Raw genomic sequence first — 21,791 nt, 5'->3', positions numbered from 1 at the left:
TGATTAGTAGGTTTCTCTTGAGGTATTATAGTAACTTTGTAGAGTTACTTTATGTATTATTTGTTTCATCATTTTATATATGCTAAGCACTGGAATGTAACATTAATATAAACTATCTTTTAAAATACATTTCTCTTTTGAAGATAGATACTTGAAATCCATTTTCATTGCAGTGGGACCTTCTACATTTATATACTGTACATTTAGCCTAAGAATCTCTATACCATTAATGCACCACAGCAGAATGATCAAAGCTTCAGGGACAGCAGCACAGGGTTTAATTTGCATCAATATGCCAGAGAGCAGCAAAACAAAACAAACAAAAAAATCATGTATCACCCAGCATTTTCTTGTTTAGAAGCACTGGTGTTCTACCAATTTAATAGATGTCACTTCATAATGAATGTTAATTGTATCCTGTTGAATTTCAGCTGAAAACTCTTCAGCATGGGTGAGCTGAATTTAGCTTGATTTTGACTTCATGAAGTACCTAGCATAATCTCAACTCCTTTAAAAAAATAATTTTTTTAATATACCTATTAGGATTTCTTTTGTTAGGAACAGCACTGCAGAAAAGTGAATGCTCTCCCCATGCTAAAGAAAAAAAACCTCTTTTTTTTTTAAATACTGCTTATCATTTCAAAACATGTCAAGTGCTTTCCCTGGGGAGAAGGGAGACCTTCACTTTGAAAAATAATCTAATTCTAAAGATATGACAAGCAAAAACAAGTTTAAAGTTCAGTTCAGTTTAAGAACAACTCCTGGTCAGTCTCCAAAGGTGCAAGTAATTCTGACAAATCACTGAGCTGCATCTTTCACCAAAACCAGTTCCTCCTTTAGGTTAACAACGTTACTTTTGGAAAAATGACAGCTTACTTGCTGATATGCATAATATCTTAAGGAACCAAATTCAAAGATGACTTTCCTCAGTACCTACTTCTCACTAAAAACACACTTTGCAAATGTCAGAGCTATTGAAAGGCCATTGTCCCCTTTTTCATGAGGAAACGCATACAATCAGGAGCAACTCCATTCCAATCTTGTCTCTTGCGAAGATTCTGTAAAATCTCTCCTTTGAACGTGACTGGATGGAGAGGAATGGGGAGAAAATGCAGCTTAATGGTCCCCAGAGAGGGAGTCTTCCATCTAGCATTTAGGCTGAATACATTTTTTCTCTTCTCAAAGACAATCTTCCACCCACTGGTTGTTCCTAAAGCATGCCTCTCCTAAGGAGAAGGGAAAACTGTAAACCTCTTGCCTTGTGTCTGTGCCATGCCCCTCTCAGCCCATAGTACTGCCTGTTAGACCAGTACTTCATAATAGGAATGGGGTGCAAACCATGGCTTCATCACACTTTCTTTTGCACAGTGGAAACAACGTGTCCAGCAGACAAGTGTCAGCTGTATTTTTGCTTCTTCTAATGACCTGTTACTGTAACTGGACACTGAACTGGAGCTGCCATTACAAAGTACCCACAGCACATCAGGAGATTCATTTCATGAGTCAGTGGGAAAGCGAGTCCTCTGATGCCCACCAGAAATCTCTGATAAGTAAGTCTACTGACAAGAATAACTCTGTGCAAGCCTGTGCCCGTAAGTCAATAGCCCGTCAGTGTTCTTAATCAGGCAAATATGTGTTCCAGAAATGTTTTTAAAAGATTCTTACTGGCACAATGGGGTTTTAACTGTCCCTTTGGAACATCCGAAAGAACTTCTTGGTATAAAAGACGTGCACCTCACTAAGATGTTGCTGGGATAAGAATATTAACATTACACAGCAAAATGCAAGAAGCACATTCTCCGCAATACTATTATGCATTGAGAAGGGGGTTTCAAAGTGAAGCTGCTGGATTCAGAAAAAACAGCACTCGCTCAACAACATCAATTCTGAACATGCACAACAGCGAAACTATACCAGAAGGATTTGATACCGTACAATTACCCTTTCTGCCCCCCTCTACACTATCTTATAGTAAGTAACACTTGCCCAGCCTCCTTCTGCAATAGCCTCCCACTTGACTCCTTTAACTAAAACTGAAATAATATTACCCTTACTAATATTTTCTTCCACCAGCTATTGCAGGAGATGACACAAGCAATGCTCACCCCCACGTTTTTCTTTAAACGGTAGCACTCCTCCTTCTACCCAGCAAAATGCCAGAGCACAGATAGGACACTCGCAAGGTCACTAAGGCTGGATGCGTGGGCCACAAGTACAAGCGACCAGAAGAGGAAGTTGTGCCCCTGGATGAAAGAGGAAAGTAATTCCAGCTCCATGACACCTACAGCAGGTTAACACCCAGGAAGTACAAGCCCTAGCCTGCAGCAACAGTGTATCGGCTGAGAAGCAGGAGGCAAGGAAGGGAGGGATGTAACAGGAAGAAGGTTAACAAGGAAGGAGAGGAGAGGAGAAAGGAGAGGAGGAATAAAAAAGGAGAGACCTCCACCACCAAATGCAGCCATTGTTGCCCTCCCACAGCCTCTCCAGCTTCTTGACCAAAACGAGAATCGCCATAATCACTAGTACGACAATGCTTACACAAGGTGGTGTACACACACAGAATTACCCACCACAGGATAATTCCCAGACTACTTTGGTAACAATCCTAAGTCTTCACTTTGAAGAAATCTCACTGTCATTTCCTGGAAAGACCAGATAAAATCAGGCAGAGCTGACCAAATGTATAGGGGCATTATTAAAAATAAATCACAGAATCACTAAGGTTGGAAAAGACCTGTAAGATCATCAAGTCCAACCATCAAAAAAAAAAAAAAAAAAACCACCATGCCCATTAAGCCATGTCCAACAATGCCACGTCCACAAATATGGGTAGAAAAAAAAAACCCAATACCTTCTCTTTAGAGAATCATTACGACAGCTGTTCCAATTATGTTTTGAGAGCAAGGAAAGAAGCTGTGCCAATATTCTACTGCAAGCAGCTAAAGCAGTTTTGCTTTGTTTTGCTCTCAGAGATCTTTGACATGTTGAGGTTCTACTTCCAGCCCAGTCTTCTCTTAGGTGATTTCTTCTCACGACTGCCTGAGATTGGTGGCAGGTTTCTGGTTAAGTGCTTGTAAGAAAGGTCATTGCTGTTTTCTCTTATGGAAGAAGACCTGAAACCATTCCTGAACAGGAGCTTCTTTAGTGCCTGTGTTTAAGTCCATTACAGATATTAGTCAAGCCTGTGAATTCATGTTTTCAAAGAGCCTTCTTAAAAATGTCATATGCCAAAGCCTTTATCATCCTAAGGGCCTCCAGCTCAATATGCCCTTGGTTCTTTTCCCTCTACACATAGAGGTTTAGCAAACATAGACAGTTAGTTCCAACCAGGCACTAGCATCTCTACTAACAAATTACTAGATTTAATCCCCAATGAAACAAACGCAGCATTGTAACACCACAAAATGGAGTGGTTTACTCTCAAAAAGCGCCTGTTATTGTCTTACCTGAACATATGCAGGCTGTTTTTCAAGAATCAAGTCTGCAACTTTCTTAGATACCTTAAAAAGAAGAATATTACATGTGATACATAGCAATCTCAATTAAGTAGGCCATCCCTATACTAATGTTCTACAAGTTTGCGACTCTGCATCATTTAGTTCTGTAGTTTTCAAATTTATTAATAAATATGCCGCAACAAAATAAAAAAATCCTAAAAATTACAGTCAACTTTCCTTAGAAGCAAGGTAAGAAAAATATTTACAGTTCCACCTAGGAATTAGTGGGCATTTTTAAATTAATCCCTTACCTCTCTGCTTGTTAAAGAACATGCTATAACAGAAAATAGAAATAATATGGGACACTGCAAGTGTTTACATTCTGTTTATGCTACTGCTAGAATACAAATTTAAGTTAACCACCTACCATGGAGATCTAAGAACACCATAACGACACTTACCTTTCAGACTGACATTGTATTAAATAAAATCCATGTCAAAATGAATATTCACCCTGTACACATTATACCCTTTCTTTAGCACACAGAACATGCATATTTTAAAGTTTTCTCCATTGTTCTGAACTAGCAGTAAGCGGAATGCTACTGAGAGCTGCTGTCTGTACTGAATTTAAAATTGGGCATTGCTACCTTGATCAGTCTCTTGTGCGCAAACACACAAGCTTAAAAAAAAAATCCAACACTAACAGTCACATAAACGCAAGCTTGAGAATAGTGTGTTTTCTTTTGTTTTTCAGCAGGGACCACAAATATTTAAGAAGAAACGGTTTCAAACACGACAAAGAAATTATTGGTATTGCTCTATATTCTTCTTGGGGAACAATACTCCCAGAAATGAAAACAAAATAAAACTGCCTACGACAGTCAGCCAGCCCACAAAGCACTACTGGGAAAGAGAGATGAGGAGGTTTTTACATATTTGCCTGCTTAGTCAAATATAGCACAAAGTTGGGATCTTCAATCAGCATTCCCATAACAAACTTACAGTGGCTCCCCCAGGTCAGTTCCCATCCTCTGGAAGAGCACCTGCACACAAATGGTCTTCAAAGTACTCTGATACCACCCGTTGGCAATCTGGACAAGGGGCACATATCTAGCTATGCTTTCCTCCTTCCATATTAAAAAACGTCCAGAATCACAAAACTATTTTAAAACCTCTTAGTTGTTCTGTAAATAATACAGCTTTCTTCTGCAGGACAGCAAAAGAACCACTCCAGAGCAGGGTGGGGGCAGGAAGGATGTTATCAGACCAAAAGCTACACAAGCCTACATGACCTTTGGGCTTTAAAGTTTTGTTCACTGCACAATCTATATGCTGTGAAATTTTCACCTCCCTTTTCCAACCTGTTCTTCCCACTAGTCCTGTACCTGTAAAAACTTTAGAACAGGAATATACCTGCTAGTCATGCATTCCCCTAGTACAAATCTAGTGGTTTGATCCTTCACTGTTAAAGGGATTCATCAAGCAGTACACATGAATAAAAGATGTGTTTCATTCTCAGTTTTTACATTGCTTTTTTTTGTTTTCAAGTTCTCAGTTGCCCTTGACTAATGACAACCTCAACACTGTCAAGCATCTGACACAGCCATTTTTATTTTTTTTTTCTTTCCCTGAACTTAAGTGATACTACTTTTCTGAGCTTCCAAGCTATTGTCTTTCCCTTCTTTTGGGTGAGCTATATTACCCCAGGTTACTTCCATTCATTTCCAAATTGTCCCACCCCTTTTGGCATCTTCAATACAATTGTGTTGACTTATTTTTTAATTCTTAACTTTTGGAATCCAGAATTGCAATTGCTAGCAATAAATGTGGCTGCAGTTATCAATGCATGCAAACAAAAATGTTCTTTGAGGGGACAAAAAAATTTTCTGGAAAACTATTTTCTCTTTCCTAATCACATCAGGAAAAAATATTTCATCTTCTGAAGGAAAAAAAAATAGATACAGCTGAGGATATCAGTCTACTAATTAAAATGAAGCCAAACAGACATACAACTAAAAAGCCTCCTAATTCAAATTGTCTGTACCAAGATGATTAGACAAATTAAAGCTGTCACGATACACATATTAAAGAACTCTTGAGTGAGTTGGAATCCATCCAACAGAACGGAAAACTGTAATGAGAAAACTACAGAAAATATGGAGTCTATAGCGACCCAGAAAACAAAGGCATGACCAAGATCAGCTGTGCAAAAGTAGATGGTAACAATCAGTGAGAAGGGGAAGACCAGAGCTCTATTACCTATAATTCACTCTCGTTTGAGTGCTTTGTGTTACAAAAACTTACAAATTGGAATTATCTCTACTGTAAATTCGTATGTCAGCTATAGATACAGGCACTGAAGTGAAAGAGCCAGTATTTATTCTTTTTCAAAAACAGAGGTATTGTGTGATCTGTCAACAGACTTCCTGAGTCCTCCATCTAATAATCTATTCACAATCAGCATTAAAATACTTTTAGGACTGAACTAACAACACACAATATTCTGCAGTACTGTCTTCCGTGAAGGACACTAATGTCCTTTAAGATAGACATGAATCTAAAAGACGTATCACACGATAAATGGACAGTAATTGAGTCAGGAGAAGAAAACACAGAATCATAGAATAGTTTAGGTTGGAAAGGACCTTTAAGATCATCAAGCACAACCGTTAACCTAACATTGCTAAGTCCACCACTAAACCATGTCCTTAAGCACCTCATCCACATGGCTTTTAAATACCTCCAGGGATGGTGACTCAACCACCTCCCTGGGCAGCCTGTTCCAATGCTTCACCACTCTCTCATTAAAGACACTTTTCCTAATATCCAGTCTAAACCTCCCCTGGCGCAACTTGAGGCCATTTCCTCTTGTCCTGTCACTTGTCACTTGGGAGAAGAGACCAACACCCATCTCTCTGCAACCTCCTTTCAGGTAATTGTAGAGAGCGATAAGGTCTTCCCTCAGCCTCCTCTTCTCCAGACTGAACAACATAAGACTCGTGCTCCAGACCCCTCACCAGCTTCATTGCCCTTTTCTGGACACGCTCCAGCACCTCAATGTCCTTCTCGTAGTGAGGGGCCCAAAACTGAACACAGGATTTGAGGTGCGGCCTCACCAGCGCCGAGTACAGGGGCACGATCACCTCCCTACTCCTGCTGGCCACACTGTTTCTGATACAGGCCAGGATGCCGTTGGCCTTCTTGGCCACCTGGGCACACTGCTGGCTCATATTCAGCCGGCTGTCAATCAACACCCCCAGGTCCTTTTCTGCAGGGCAGCTTTCCAGCCACTCGTCCCCAAGCCTGTAGCGTTGCCTGGGGTTGTTGTGACCAAAGTGGAGGACCCGGCACTTGGCCTTGTTGAACCTCATACAATTGGCCCCCATCCATCAATCCAGCCTGTCAACAGTCAATGTGCAACAGTCTCTCATGCTCCACCTGGAAATATGACACAAGGTCATAATATACAGCATAGAAGAAATTTTAGCAACTTGTAACATGCCTAAGCAGGAGAACAAACCCAAGCAACATTTCCTTCCTACAGCAGAATCACATTTAGACTAGATTAAGGAAGACACAAGAAAGCCCTAATCCTGACTGGGGGGATGGTGGGGGAAGCATTGGACACATGTTTCTTGTCAAAAGTTCTGGCTTTGAGCGTTTTTGTTTGTTTGTTTTCTAAAAGAAAGGCACATCTGGGCAATATTTCCTGGAAACCTCATGCTCAGTTCTCACCCCTGTTATTCCTTAGCTGCATGCACCTTCCAGCTCACGTTTCAGCAGCAGCATGCACTGAAACAAACTCCCCTAGGCAGAATGGCCAAGACATAGACAACAAGTATTAGGATTATCCAGCATATCTCAATGAAGTTGTCTCTCAGACTTGACTGTATTTCCTTGCAAAACTAAGTCACTACCAGATGTCCTCTTAAACATTTAAAAAACCAAAAAAACCCAAAACAAACAAACAAAAAACCCTAAAACCAAAACCCACCACAAAATCAAAAACCACCACCCACTTTCAACTTCTTTCCTTACACCTCTTGGTGAGAAACACAGAATATTCATTTGCTCAACTTCTCGCTAATATTTTAGAAAATTTCATAGGTTTAATCTGGGAAAAGTAGTCTTGGGAAGAAGGAACTTGTTGCCTATGTATTGTTAACATCCAATATTCTCCTTCTGCACATCTCATTCATTTAAAGACATGAATTAGGATTATTACCGTTATTTTACTTGCAGATACTCTCCAAATGCCACAGTTAATACATTTGTTCCCTGTACCATATTATTCATCTTTAAAAGAGCAATGAATCAATAATTTAAAAACCCTGAAATGTAACAAGTACTTTTCACAAGCTGCAACTCTGATTTCCCCCCGTAATTATAGTTATTACACATTGTTCCATTTCATTTGTTTTATTATGTAATAACTCTGTACCAGTATTCACTAGAAACCCTTGTGGATGATTAACAAATTGGCAAATGAAAAATAAGAGAAAATAGCAACTCTAAGGAAAGATTTTTTTCAAACATTTTATGTTTTACGTTGCCAGAAATCCCTCAAAAAAAGAGTTACTACTGCACTATTCAGCGCTGTGTTGTACATTACTTTTCTTGCAATACATAGGAAAAACTGAACACTGAGAAAATCAAGTTTCTAAAGAAACAGTTAGCACGTTTGCTCATTGTTACAATACTTATGACCAAGATTTACTTCCATGTTTTCATATGATTATATGATTTACTGATATGATTTTCCACGATAAAAAAAATAACCACACAACATAATATTAAAAGAAAAAATGCTTAATATCTAATGCGTTTAAGAAATCAAAACTTTTTCAGTTACACTTCTGGCTATACTTACAGGCAATACAACAAATTGCCTGAGGGTACAGAGGAAACTACTTACAGCAGCTTGCTGTTGTTTTAATTTGTCTCTGTACTCTTCCAGTTCTTGAAGACTAAGTACTGGAGGAAGCCTCTGCATGGAAACAACAAATGAAATTCAGTAAGAAATTAAAAGATGCTAAATACACATGCAGTATTAACTAAACAATCAATTCCATTAAAGAAACATTTTTATTGCTTCTGCAATCTAATTTGCAGAATTAATCCACTATTTCAAATGATGGATACTGAAATAAATCAGTTTTAAGAGAAACTATGTATTATTATAATTACATTATATAATATCATAATTACCTCAAAGTCACCTTATTTTAAGCCGTATATGCATACACACAACCCCCCCAATCACTGGAATTATTATGTCTCAGTCAGTTTGCTAAAAAAAATACCCAAAATACAGAATGGATTATTTTCCCCCCCCTCCAACTATTTTGGCTTTTTCACAAAAGTTTAAATTATGAGTGCCTGTTAGCAAAACTGGTATTAATTCTACCACGTTAAAAAAAGAGACTCCATACCAATACTATATGCTAGAAGCTCCACATAACCGCAAGATGAGGTGGGAGGGTACAGTTTTGCATAAACGCAAGGTATAAGAAACACAACGAAAAGCAGCTAATTGAAACAAGCACACTTTCGACCCTCACTTTTTGTAATATTACTGTCTTTTCTTTTAAGACGACAACTTACCTCTAACTCATACTTCACAATATCAAAGGAATCATTGGAAAAATAAACTTCTTCAATGCTGTTAATTATTTCTTGCTGAGCTTGAGGATCAGTTGGTTCTTCTCGTAGTTCTCTGAGCTCTTCCTTCACAAAACAAAAAAGGATTTCCTTGATGTAATATCACACCCTAACAAGAACAACGTTTTACCAAAACAAGTATTTTTCAAAAGCCATTTACAACATTAGTACAAGAAGCAATGGCAAAGAACAGAAAGATGAATACACTGTGGCTTGTTCTTCCCATTACAAACAGTAAGATATTTAAAACTTTTCAAAGAACATAGTGCAGACTTCAGTGTTTCAGATCACTTAAACACTTCTTTATCAATACATTTATGGCACAAATGCATGTTGAGTCCACAGTTTCTTCCTCCTGAAGTTGAGAAATTCTCATAATAAAGTAAAAATAAATTGGCAGGCTATTTCTGCAGAAGAAAAAAAAACCCAACACAAAAACATAAGAAATAAAACTTGAATTTTTTAAACCAGAAGAATCATCTTTGTAAACGTAAGGTAGACAGTGTCACTGCAAACGTGTAACTTTTCAATTCAGCCCTCAGGATTCACTTTAATGAAAAGTCATGCCATTAAACACTTGGATTTTTTACAGGCAAAACCAGAACAGATCTGCCTTCTTTGCACAAAATTAACAGATTTCAGATTTTTCTCTGACTAGCAGGATGGTCTAAGCAGAGATGTGCAGTCAGCTTTCTGAAAGCTAATATTCAAAAGGTAAGCAAGCCCTTCCTTGCTGTCACGATCTCCCCTGGAAGTTCTTCTCAACAACCCAGCTGCTTCCACTTATCGCAACAAACCGAGGACTGAGCCTGAGCCTCCTCTTTCCCTCCTACTAGACTTTTCAACTGATACTAGCCCTCTCCTGGAGTTTGTTCCCACCGAAGGAATGAAAATCCTTTATTAGAAACTCAGAAGGGAGAAGTGCCAGGATATGCTTTCACCAAAAATGAAGATAAAATGGATCAAATTGCTCGATATTGGAATTTAACCCTGGTGAAGCAATTCAGCGGTCTGAAGTGTCCCATAAAGATCCCAAGCCTCCCAACAACGCTGAGTTGTTACAGTGCGACAAGGTGCCAGTATTTTCATCACCAAGAGCTCAAGGGCTTATTTCACCAGCTAGAGACATCAGATTTTAGATTGACTAAACAACCACTAACATGGTTATTTTGAACATCAGTTGAAATAAGGTCAACATGTACACGTTATGAGGCAAAGCGACATTTTAAATACAAAGCAAGGCGCTCTTTCTCTACGCAATTAGAGACAACCAAGGGGTGATGAGTGAACAGTTTGGAAGAGCACCAGAAGGAGCCGCTGCTCCTCTAAAATACCTCTGGCAGGAAAAAGGAAAAAAAAAAAAAAGGGGGGGGGGGGGGGGTCGGGGTGCAAAAGCAATGGCTCCGATAGAGAGAAAACCGGACTTCAAGTCCCCGAGCGGCAGGAACCTCTCGGTGACACGAGCGGGCACAGCCGAGGCCAAAGGAGATGGACACCGCCCCGCCGCGCGCCGGGCTGCCCCCGGCCCCGCCCCCGCCCCGCTGCCGCTGCGCGGTGCTCGGGCGCCACCCGCTGGAGCGCGGGCGAAGCCGCAGCTGCAAGGCGGCTTCGAGCCGAGATGGGGCAGAGGGTAACCCGGAGGAAGGCCATCGAGGAGCCACCTCCTGCGTCTCCCGTGAGGCCCCAGGCGCCTCACTCAGATCTCCACAGGCGGACCGTCTGAAAACGCCTGATTCAGTCCCTGCCACCGGCGCGTCCCGGCGGCGGCTGGCTGGTGTGCAGTGAGATGGAGAAACCTGCCCTGCACCACGGGGTGAAGGCAGCAACCCACCTCCCAACCACACAGGCACCCGGCATGGGGCTGCGCAAGGGAAGGCATGGACGAAGGGAGTGCACCAACAGACGTGAGAGAAATAAGGAAATAATACACATAAATAGCAACATAACAACAATAAATAACAACAACAAAGCAAAATGATGCTATTTGTTAGGCAAACTCTTAAAATCAGGTTTTGCGCACAGTCCCGCTCTCAGCAAGTGCACATCCGCCACACCACAAGCCGCAACAGCATCTTACTCGATCAAAGGCAAAGGCCGGGTTAGCTGTGTGGCACTGACAGCAGATGGTACCAGCAGGACAAGTTTGCAGGGAGCCGGCAGGGAAGAGCCTGCGGCACCACGCCGGCACGGAAGAGACAGGCAGGGCTCCACACAGGCAGACCTGTCCCTCCAGCTCCAGCCACACAACTCACCCAGCAATGACACCTTTCCACCTCACGTTTCAGCTTTACTCAGAGCATGAGAAACAGAGGGGAGGAAGGCAGTTTATGAGGGATGAGAATGAAAAGATTCTTGAAAAATAATCCCTTTAGAATCACACAGAACCAAAGAATCATTAAGGTTGGAAAATACCTGTAAGATCATCAAGTCCAACCACCAACCCAACACCACCATGCCCACCAAACCATGTCCCACAATGCCACATCTACATGTTCCTTGAACACCTCCAGGGATGGTAACTCCACCACCTCCCTGGGCAGCCTGTTCCAATGCTTCACCACTCTCTCATTAAAGACATTTTTCCTAATATCCAGCCTGAACCTCCCCTGGCGCAATTTGAGGCCATTTCCTCTCGTCCTGTCACTAGTCACTTGGGAGAAGAGACCAACACCCACCTCTCTGCAACCCCCTTTCAGGTAGTTGTAGAGAGCGATAAGGTCTCCCCTCAGCCTCCTCTTCTCCAGACTGAACAACCCCAGTTCCCTCAGCCGCTCCTCATCAGACTTGTGCTCCAGACCCCTCACCAGCTTCGTCACCCTTCTCTGGACACGCTCCAGCACCTCAATGGCCTTCTTGTAGTGAGGGGCCCAAACCTGAACACAGTATTCGAGGTGCGGCCTCACCAGCACTGAGTACAGGGGCACGATCACCTCCCTGCTCCTGCTGGCCACACTGTTTCTGATACAGGCCAGGATGCTGTTGGCCTTCTTGGCCACCTGGGCACACTGCTGGCTCATCTTCAGCCGGTTGTTGATCAACACGCCCAGGTCCTTTTCTGCCAGGGAGTTTTCCAGCCACTCTTCCCCAAGCCTGTAGCATTGCATGGGGTTGTTGTGACCCAAGTGCAGGACCCAGCACTTGGCCTTGTTGAACCTCGTACAGTTGGCCTGGGCCCATGGATCCAGCCTGTCCAGATCCCTCTGCAGAGCCTTCCGACCCTCAGTCAGATCAACACTCCCGCCCAGCTTGGTGTTGTCTGCAAAGTTGCTGAGGGAGCACTCGATTTCCTCATCCAGATGATCAATAAAGATATTAAACAAAACTGGCCCTAGAGAGACTCTGTTTCAAGTTTTAATCTGTGGTTTTTTGGTTTCCATCGCATGAAGGTGCATGGATTGGCAAAGGATGCGCACATTCAGGTTCAATGGCATACTGCTCTTCCAATATTTTTATATATAAAGCAATGAATCTATTATCTAACCATATGTATTCCTGTCCTTTAAAACAAACAAACAAAAAATTATTGCCCTCTGAAGTCCCTAACAAATGGCAACTTTATGCTGTACATTCCTCTATAAATTAACACTTTACAGTACATTGAGTTTTAGCTATATGAAGCTAAAATTAAAAATTACCCAAGAGAGACAACAGGGTCAGTTTAATTTGTCCACCGAACCATTGCAAATGGAATCATCTAATTTATCATCTGATATTTGGCTACAAGTTCCTGCACGGTTGTTTGTTAAAAGAAAAAAGAAGAAAAACTAAACCCAAGAAGAAATCTTTAGGATCATTTGAATTTCTAGACTACTGCTATCTTGTCATATTGGTGAAATGATATGTCAATGCCATAGGTCAATGGTGACTGACATCCCTTGAAGATGTATTAAGAAAGCCATCGTGGACACATTCTGGGATGTAGAGCCATGTGATAATAAATTGGGAGGGTTGTTTTTAATATTAGCATTTCAGTGAAACTTAATGACCTTTTTGTCTTTGTAGAAGACCACAGTTTTCAGCGCAAAAATAAAGCTGATGCCAATGCAGGTAGGAAAATTACTAAGAAACCATTTTATCCTGTCTCAGAAAGATCGTTCATCTCCGTGTTTCTTGCGAAAACACTACCTAGGAAAATATTTATTAAATGGACATGCTTTTTCTTTATCTTGTTCATTCTTTCTAGAAAAGCAGACTAGTGAGAACAACTCTCCAGGATAAACTTAAGCTCCCATAGAAATTACACTATCTGCCACCAGACTTTATGCCTTGATAAACTGCAGCTTCCAGTGCATCATGCTCCACTAATTTCAAATAACTAACACACTCAAGGCCAATCTATTCACTCATCACTGAAGGAAGCAAACATCCTTGGCTAAAGTTTATTTGCTGGTATTCGATTTTCTTCATCCCTTCAATTAGAGATACAAAAAAAATTTTACTATGTACATACAAAGCCCATAGTTTCAGGGGCCTCAGGGAAGGCCAGATTTGGCACTGTGGAGCTAGTACTCACACACTTCGCAAAGGCAGAGAAAGAAGCTCTACTAAATCCCTCACGGCACTTTTCCACTTCAAAAGTTTTCTAACTATTGCCACTTAAATTTCTGCCTTTAAAGAAAAAAGTCAACATTAAAACACACTTGTCAGTAAATTTTATATCAATTTTGTGTAAATTCAGCAATTCCAAGTGCTATTCTGAGCAGAAAAACCTATAAAAAATTGGGACATTCTGTGATGACAATCACAGAAAGAACTTCACCATTGCTAAACTGAATCAATAAGATACACAGGAGATCAGGAAGAGCAGCACATTGGCAAGGTGGACCCCATAGTATTCATTCCAAGCCACCTGCCCAGGTTAATACACATGTTCAGCAGTAGGAACTCTCCAAGCAATAATGGGCCAACACAGCCATCTAAGATGCTGTTTCATGGGCTACTAATTCTTCCGAAGTTTTGTTCAGCAAGAGACTTCACCTCCTACATAAAACTTGCATCACTTGTGGTGCCAAATGTGCAAATTTTTTTTTTTTTGTCAGTACTTTAGATCACACTTTCATAGAAAGACAATTTATCCTGTCAAACATACTTCCTTTCAGGTTACGATTAGTGCAACCCTAAGCAGCAGGTCTCTCATAATGCCACCTAAATAGATCAGTGAGAGACAAGTTTCTGGGGAGAGAAAGTAAAAAGAAAAAAAAAAAAAAAAAAAACAGAAAAAGAAAACCGTATCTGTCTGACAGGTTTGCATACTTGGAGAAGCCGTTACCAAATAAAACACAGTGGTCCACACAGTTCTGACATCATTTTGCCTTCCTGTTCTATGGAAACAGAAGTTTACAGATCTAGGAGCCTGTGGCAATTCTTTGAAATACATTTCAGAAGAGTCATTTCATTACAGACTCATCTGAAATGCAGTTCAGCAAGTTTCAGATGACTTACCCAGCTATTTCCCAGTGTGTCACACTCCCACCATCCTTGTATTCTACGCTGCTTGTAACACCAAAACCAATATTGCTCTGTTGAATGAAGCATTACTGGTAGAAAGTTGAAGCAAACACCTTCTGCATTCCAGTCACTATCAACCAAAAGACTTGGGAAGTGAAGACACTGAAAAAAGTTAACTGATACTACTCAGAGGAAAGAAAAAAAATCTAAAAAGTTTCTAATCTAATTAGAAGCTGAAGGTCAGCAATAGCCTATGCACCTCTACACAGAGAGTGCTAAGGGCCAAGTCTGCGCTGTACTCATTTGGACACAGCCTCCCTCTCTTTGTCATGAGCCAAAAACACACTAATGAAGATGTTGTCAATTTATATCCCTCCATTCTGAACTTGGATAACATCTATGTTAAAAGCTAATCCTAAATACCAGGATGAGGGCCCTGCTCAACACATTCAATCAGCAGGTACACCACAACATCCTACCACCATGAAATAAAGTATAAAAGTATTTTTTAATATATATATACACACACACAATCTTTTAATTTTATCTAAATAAAATATATATATAAATATTATATATGCCTCATCATTTATGTATAACTATATCTATAAGCTCACCTCAAAACTTTTTTTTTTTTTTTCCTTTTTTCCCCCACCCCCAGCTAATCCACCACCCAGCTAATCCACTGCCACTAGGGAAGGCAGTCCCACAGGGAAGTTTGTGGTATTCCCTTATCTTTCACATGAAATGCCCAGAACCTTCTTTTGATCTTTCCTTCTTCACTATGTATACAGAGTACTTATTAAAAAGCCCTCACTCTGCCAAAACAAACATTACACTGTGAAAACAATTCTGCTGGTGGAGAGAACAACAAAGCCTGATCCATAGAACAGATATTAGTCACAACACTGCTTAATGCACTCCTGAAAAGCACTCAGCTACTGTTGGGGAAATAGAAACTCACACAGACTAAGAAAGCCACACTTCTATATCTATAGGAAAAGCATTAAAAAATAAACTTTCAGTGTTGTTTACCACCACAAGCCACAAAGTCTACTAATATTTGTATATTGTGTATGAGCTGATTATCATCAAGATAAACATAACCCAATTCAAAGTCAACTCATTATTAACCCCACACACTTGAATTCAAGCGTACAGAATACCTATCTCACCCTTTTTTGACAGAATGTACTAAAAAAGACTGTTACCAGCTTGGGAAACAACAAAGCTGACAATAACAGAATGGTTCAAAAAGAAATACAGTTCCCCAGGGCGATCGAGGCACACAGATGAAGTAAGGTATCTCAATCAAAAAAGGTATGAAATCCCTCTGCAGGCAACTTTCTCTTCTAGAAATCCGGCCTTGCAGTTCAGATTTGCCTTATCTACAGACTATGTCACAGACTTAAACTATTATACACTTACTTCTCTCTGTGACCGAGTTGGTGGTATGAGTCTGTATTACAACAGAAAGTAAAGCAAGTTTGCTGACGATTTCCTTCATATGATGAAAGCAAATTGAAATTTTTCAAGATAGCTGCAGAACTTATTGGAGTACTGGTTAATGTGAGTGCATACACTCAGAGGTATTCAGTAAAATATTCAGGTACCAAATCATTTCATTGTTTAAAAATAAAAAATGAAAAATTGAGGAGCACAGTGATCACTTTAACATGCTTGCCAGCAAGCCACCAGTCAGCAAACCAATAACTCTCAGATACCAAGACCCAAATTAATTTTGCTGCTTTTCCCCCTCAGGGGATGCAACATCAACATATTCTTCCTCCTGTGCTCCATATTTCCCATTTGACCTCCAAACTAGTGTGACAGTCCCTAATTTTGAAAACATGGGTTTGTCCCTAGAGTTAGCATTATCTATCAGTGGCTTGTGATCTTTCCAGTAACTCATGCTGGCTCTGCGGCCTTTCATTCTGTATACTCCTGTATAGCTTTAACTCAGCGTTTGAAATTTTCGGTAACTTGCCCTAAATCAATCTGGAGATACCACTTTGAATGTGGAAGTGTGATGATGAAAGTGCAACAACATAACCATTCTATCATTAAAACAGTATTTGGCTGGTGAGCTTCAGACTTTTCTTATTCAAGATACAAACAAAAACAGTCACTAAAACATGGCAGCAGAGAACATATGCTTTCAAATAGCAGCCTGCAACAGTATGAAGTTATGCTTTTACTCTTTGCCTTTAAAAATCTGCACCTTTTCTTCAGCCTTTACTTTTGCATTCAAAAGTGAATTCCCTTTACCAAACTTGTCCATTATTATAAAATAATTATTGAGAGGCATTAACCTCAATTACCCAGCAAAGCTGCTTGACCGTATAATTATAACGCAATTGATTTGTGGCATCAGTATGTTGCCATGGCATCGAATATAGCTTCAGTTCAAAACAAATACCAATATCCGAAAGATCAATGACATTCCACTTCTGTGCAGTAGTGAAACCTAATCTCCTTGACGGTTATTCATACCACAAACACAGACAACATCTCCCCCCACCCCACCCCCCAAAATTCCTGTTTTCAAGAAAGGGTATCTGAATGTATGCGTACAGTGACAGAAGACATATTACAGTGCCTCATCCAATTTCTCATCATTTGAAAAGTAACATCCTACAATAAAGGTTTTAGCAAAGTTAAGGAGGCATGACAATATAAATCCTTCCTCTAAAAGAAAAGGGCTGGAAGTAAAGTTACCGTGACAAATGGCTTGGGACCGTAGCCAGGAGTTAAGCTGATCAAAACACAGTAGTTTTATTCAACATTCTCTTAGAATCAGAATATCTCAAGCTGGAAGGGACCCATAAGGATCATTGAGTCCAACTCCCTGCTCCTCACAGGACCACCTAAAACTAAACCATATGACTAAGAGCATCATCCAGATAATCAGATAACCAGGCAAATTTGTAAGAGTTTCAGAGACTCAATACAGCTTGTTGAGAAGGTAAAAGTTAACGTAAGCAACTCAGAATCTATATTCTGAATATACAATGTACAGTTATTTTGCGAACTACTCACCTAAAACATTATGGAAGGAAAAAAAACTGAAAAATATAAAAGTCTTATTCTGTGGCACCAAAGAGAATAATACTCTAATTTTATCAACTTTAAAAAAAAGTAATCAGGTGAAAAATTCTAATGTCAATGCAATCTTGTCTTTTCAGGCACAGAATTCGTAACTGCAGTGAGATTCTGTTTGCAGAACAGTTGCAGATAATGTTCTCACGTTACAAATATTTGACATAAATGTATGAAAAAAATACAAATTATTGAGAGGTATTTGTTTTCCCATTGTTATTGATACAAGGCATAGGCTTACCAGACACATAACATCCAACTACTACAGAATGGAAATCCAGCCAAGATACCCTACATCTACTTTTACCTGGATAGTCAACTTGGCAAAAAAGACAGTTTGAAACTGGATGCTTAGTGGGTGGCAGGAATCTGCAATTTTGAAATCTAAGCCGTGGAGATGAGACAGTTCTTTCAACATCACTGCAAATGAATACTTTCACTCTTTGAAATCAATATATTGGCCACTGTTTAACAGAGTATTATGTACCAATTCAGAGATTGTTACTTGATTTTTTAAAATATACACTAATACTGATTTTCTGGTCTGCCTCAGCACAAGCAACATATTACACAGTACTTACATAGAGACAAAGAAACACAAGGTGGGTTTTGGTTTGTGGTTTGTTTTTTTTTAAACTATTGTAAAATAAGGCATCCAAATTCAAGCCAGTAATTTAAATATCTTATTGGTTAAAGGCAAAGTCCAAATTAGGGAAAAATAATAAAGAAAATCTGCAGCAAGTCTTGTGAATCATCCACTCAGATCAACAGGGTATAAGGAGCAGTCAAATATTGTGACACTTGTTCCCTCACACCCAGATTATTCAGCATGATTTGTGAGACAAGAGTGAGCTGGCATCATGTAAGTAGAGACCCCCAAAAAAAGCCAAAAACCTATTATTACTCTAAAGCTATAACATTTAAAGTAGAACATGAAATTAATTATTTATGCTGAAGATTAAAACCATGAAACTATGAAATATATTTATGCCACCAAAACCATGAAGAGACTAAATATCAAGACTAGAACTATACAGGCTACCCATATAACAATCTACTTTCAAAGGTAAAAAAAAAAAAAAGGTACTTTTCTTTTTCCTCCTTTTTTTTTTTTCCTTCATTCCAGCAGGAAACCTAGATAATATTAAGATCAGCATCCAGTGACCACTCAAAAGTTCCAAGAAAGAAATTTTAATGCAAGTTCATTCTGAGTCAGTGAACTGTTTTGCCTCACAGCTCTTCTTTCATAAAAATATTTTAAAGTATTTTCAGCAAGAAATAAAACTGTCAAAAAGAACAACAGCAAACCTGGCATTAAAAAAAAAGAAACATCTAACTATAAAATGAAAAACTAAAAATGAAAGGGGTGGGAATGGAGGGACTGTATATCATACCTTACTAGGAATCCGAAAGCTTTCAATAGGACTGAGGTCATGAACACTCTCCTGAGGACTTCTTAGACCCTTTAAAAGAATTTTAATAGTCAGTTAAGATTGCTTACTTTATGTATCTTGCAATCAAGCTGCACAAGTCTTACCTGGTGTTGAATATATACCTACAGGTCCTTTAATAAATTACACTGACATGAGGCTGAAAGGCTAAGACCTTATTCTATAAACTTTTAAGCAAAACCATTGGTGTATAAATTATGCTCCTCGAACATCTAAGCATTTCCAACTTTATGCTGCAATATGTACCTTTGCAGTACAGTTCACTAACATTCCCTTCATAAAGTTCACTTATATTCTCCTCTCAATTTCCAGATGTTATTTTAAATTTAACAATACATGTGTCCAAAAAAACATAACATATTTCATTCCACTAACTTAATGGTTTAATGGAATCAAATTATTGAACTCAAGTTAAGTGCCACCTATTCTGTAGCAAAATTACATTATTTTTGCTTGACGGCGTATTTGTCTATTTACCATATAACACTATTAGGACTGGTTTTCCTTATGCGTAGCTAAACTGAAAAAGATGCATAATCCACATTAGATGTTTTATAGAATTATTACTCTTTAAAACACATACAGCCACATAAATAGAATATGCTCTGGTAGACTGAAGCTTTGTACAGGAAGCAACAATCAACCAGCTGAGTATGTGTTTGCTGAATATCCAGCACATTCACAATTTTATGAAGCAATACCACAGAACATGCTGCTTAGTGCATTTTGTCCCAGCTCCCTAGGCAGACATGAATCTAAACATTCAAGTTTCAGATATGTTTCTGACTCCAGCTTCCCTTGAGACTTCAGGGTGTTCACATGAGCCACGAGTTTCAGGCAGACTTCCCTCCTACTCTTGTAGTTGATGCTAACAGTACTGTTTCCAAGCCCCTTTCAGGCTCTGGGTACCTACACTTTCTTTGAAACAAAAGGACCTATGCAATTACTATGTGAGTTTATGATGAGAACAGTTTGTATTTATCCTTTGAAACTGATAAAGTGTTTTACAAGTTCATCCACTTTTGTGGTAACTACTATGTTTCACAATTGTTTTATCTTCCTAGGATGCACAACTTCTTCATTTTGGTTTTGATTCTCAGATTTCCTTGTGCATCATTTCAAAACACCCTTCCTTTCCAGTAACAACCACCAAAGGTGACTCACCTCTATGCATCAGAAATTCAAGATATCAAACAACCAAAGCAACTGCTGCAGCTTCTCATACTTCACATGAAATCTTCCACACATCCTCTGAAAAATCTGCAGTACTAGCAGCTTATCCTCAGCAGCAGTAAAAAGTTTCACTTATCGAACGCTAAATGGAACTTAATCTTTTCCAAAGGCTGAAAATTGCGTGAGTCGCATCATTTTCAGACCACAACACTTCCACACTGGGCAGGCTTCCCACAACTCCTCTTAGTCAAGCTGAAAACTGATCGTTTACCCCTACTACTGAAAGGGAGCAGAACATTATTTTGGAACCTAAGCTTCTATGCCGGTGTCCATTTTTAAACCCTGTCTCCCACATAAGCATCACAACTCTGAGGACATAGTTTAGAAAAAAAACCAAAGTTCAGTTTCTGACTTTCTATAACTATCTAGAATATCTGACGTGGTGGGTGACTCAAGTGATTTTTTTTTTTAAGTTCTCCAATTTAGACACACGGGCAAACAGGCTTATTTTAGAGGTATTTCATATACGTGAATGACTCGAAGGCTCTTCTAATACACTCCTCTAAAAAGGCTCGCAACCTTATAAATACTGGACCAAATGTAGACTGGACCTACATAATCCTAGAGACAACTGGTACAAAGAAGTGGGCTAACAGAAACACACTAAGTACTGTAGGACACACTGAATATGCGCCCACCCAAATACTTCCCAGGCACCTCGGCAGCCTTCCCTCCCTTTCGATCAAAAGCGTTTGCTCTCAGACAAAGCCACGGGCCAGCGCTCCAGAACTACACGTGAAAAAGGAAACTGTCCAGTCGCGTCATCTTTAACGCCAATTTGTTATCGCACAAGCTACGTGCTGGCACCTGCGCATGGTTCCATTTCTTGATTTAAAGAGGGAAAAAAAAAAAAGCTGGATGCATGCGTACCAAGAGCTAATACATGCTAAGACTTCCCTCTCCCCACAAGCAGGACTGAAGGCGACGCCCGCGCCCCGGAGGCCCATCAGGGTGCCCGGGCACGGCTGCACACGCCGGCCCCGGCCCCGGCCCCGGCCCCCCCCCGGGTCCAGGCACGGCACCCACGGGGAGAGCCCGGGAACCCCCGCGGCAGGGCCCCGCTGCCCTCCCGACCCGAGCCGCTCACCTGACGGGCCATCAGCGACTTGATCTTCTGCATGATGGGACCGGTATCGCCGCCGCCCCGAAAACGCTCAGCAGCCCCGCACGGCCGCGGGCTGGGGCCCCGGCGCGCACGGGGAAGCCATGTTGGACGCCACCTGACAGAGCCCGCCCGCTGCTCCCTGGGACCGGTAGTCCTCGGGCGGCGGCGCCCAACTACAACCCCCGTCAGCACGGCCGAGAGGGCGGGCACCCCAGAAGGGAGCGGGTGGGAGGGGCTCCTTCCGCCGCGGCGCGCCGGGCTGGCGGCGGCAGCCCTGGAGCGGCCCCTGCCTGCGAGGCGCGGGGGCGCCGTGGAGGGGAGCGGGGCGCGGGCTGGGCGCGCCGTGAGGAGGCG

At 40.7% G+C, this 21,791-nt stretch overlaps 1 protein-coding gene across 1 annotated transcript in view; it reads right to left on the bottom strand.

The window, feature by feature from the left end:
- VPS50 (VPS50 subunit of EARP/GARPII complex) overlaps positions 1-21,465 on the bottom strand; it is a 96,961-nt gene extending 75,496 nt beyond the window's left edge. The window contains exons 1-5 of the mRNA XM_059818341.1: positions 21,420-21,465; positions 19,043-19,111; positions 9,045-9,167; positions 8,356-8,427; positions 3,447-3,500 (exon numbers count right to left, since the gene is read on the bottom strand). Coding sequence (XP_059674324.1) covers positions 3,447-3,500; positions 8,356-8,427; positions 9,045-9,167; positions 19,043-19,111; positions 21,420-21,452 — 351 coding nt within the window. The 5' untranslated portion in view covers positions 21,453-21,465. The remainder of the gene's footprint in view (positions 1-3,446; positions 3,501-8,355; positions 8,428-9,044; positions 9,168-19,042; positions 19,112-21,419) is intronic.
- Positions 21,466-21,791: the final 326 nt, after the last annotated feature.

This window comes from Gavia stellata, chromosome 6 (assembly GCF_030936135.1).
Source record: "Gavia stellata isolate bGavSte3 chromosome 6, bGavSte3.hap2, whole genome shotgun sequence".
Taxonomy (NCBI): domain Eukaryota; kingdom Metazoa; phylum Chordata; class Aves; order Gaviiformes; family Gaviidae; genus Gavia; species Gavia stellata.
The sequence above is the reverse complement of the archived record's forward strand: the minus strand, read 5'-3'. Positions and strand labels throughout refer to the sequence as shown.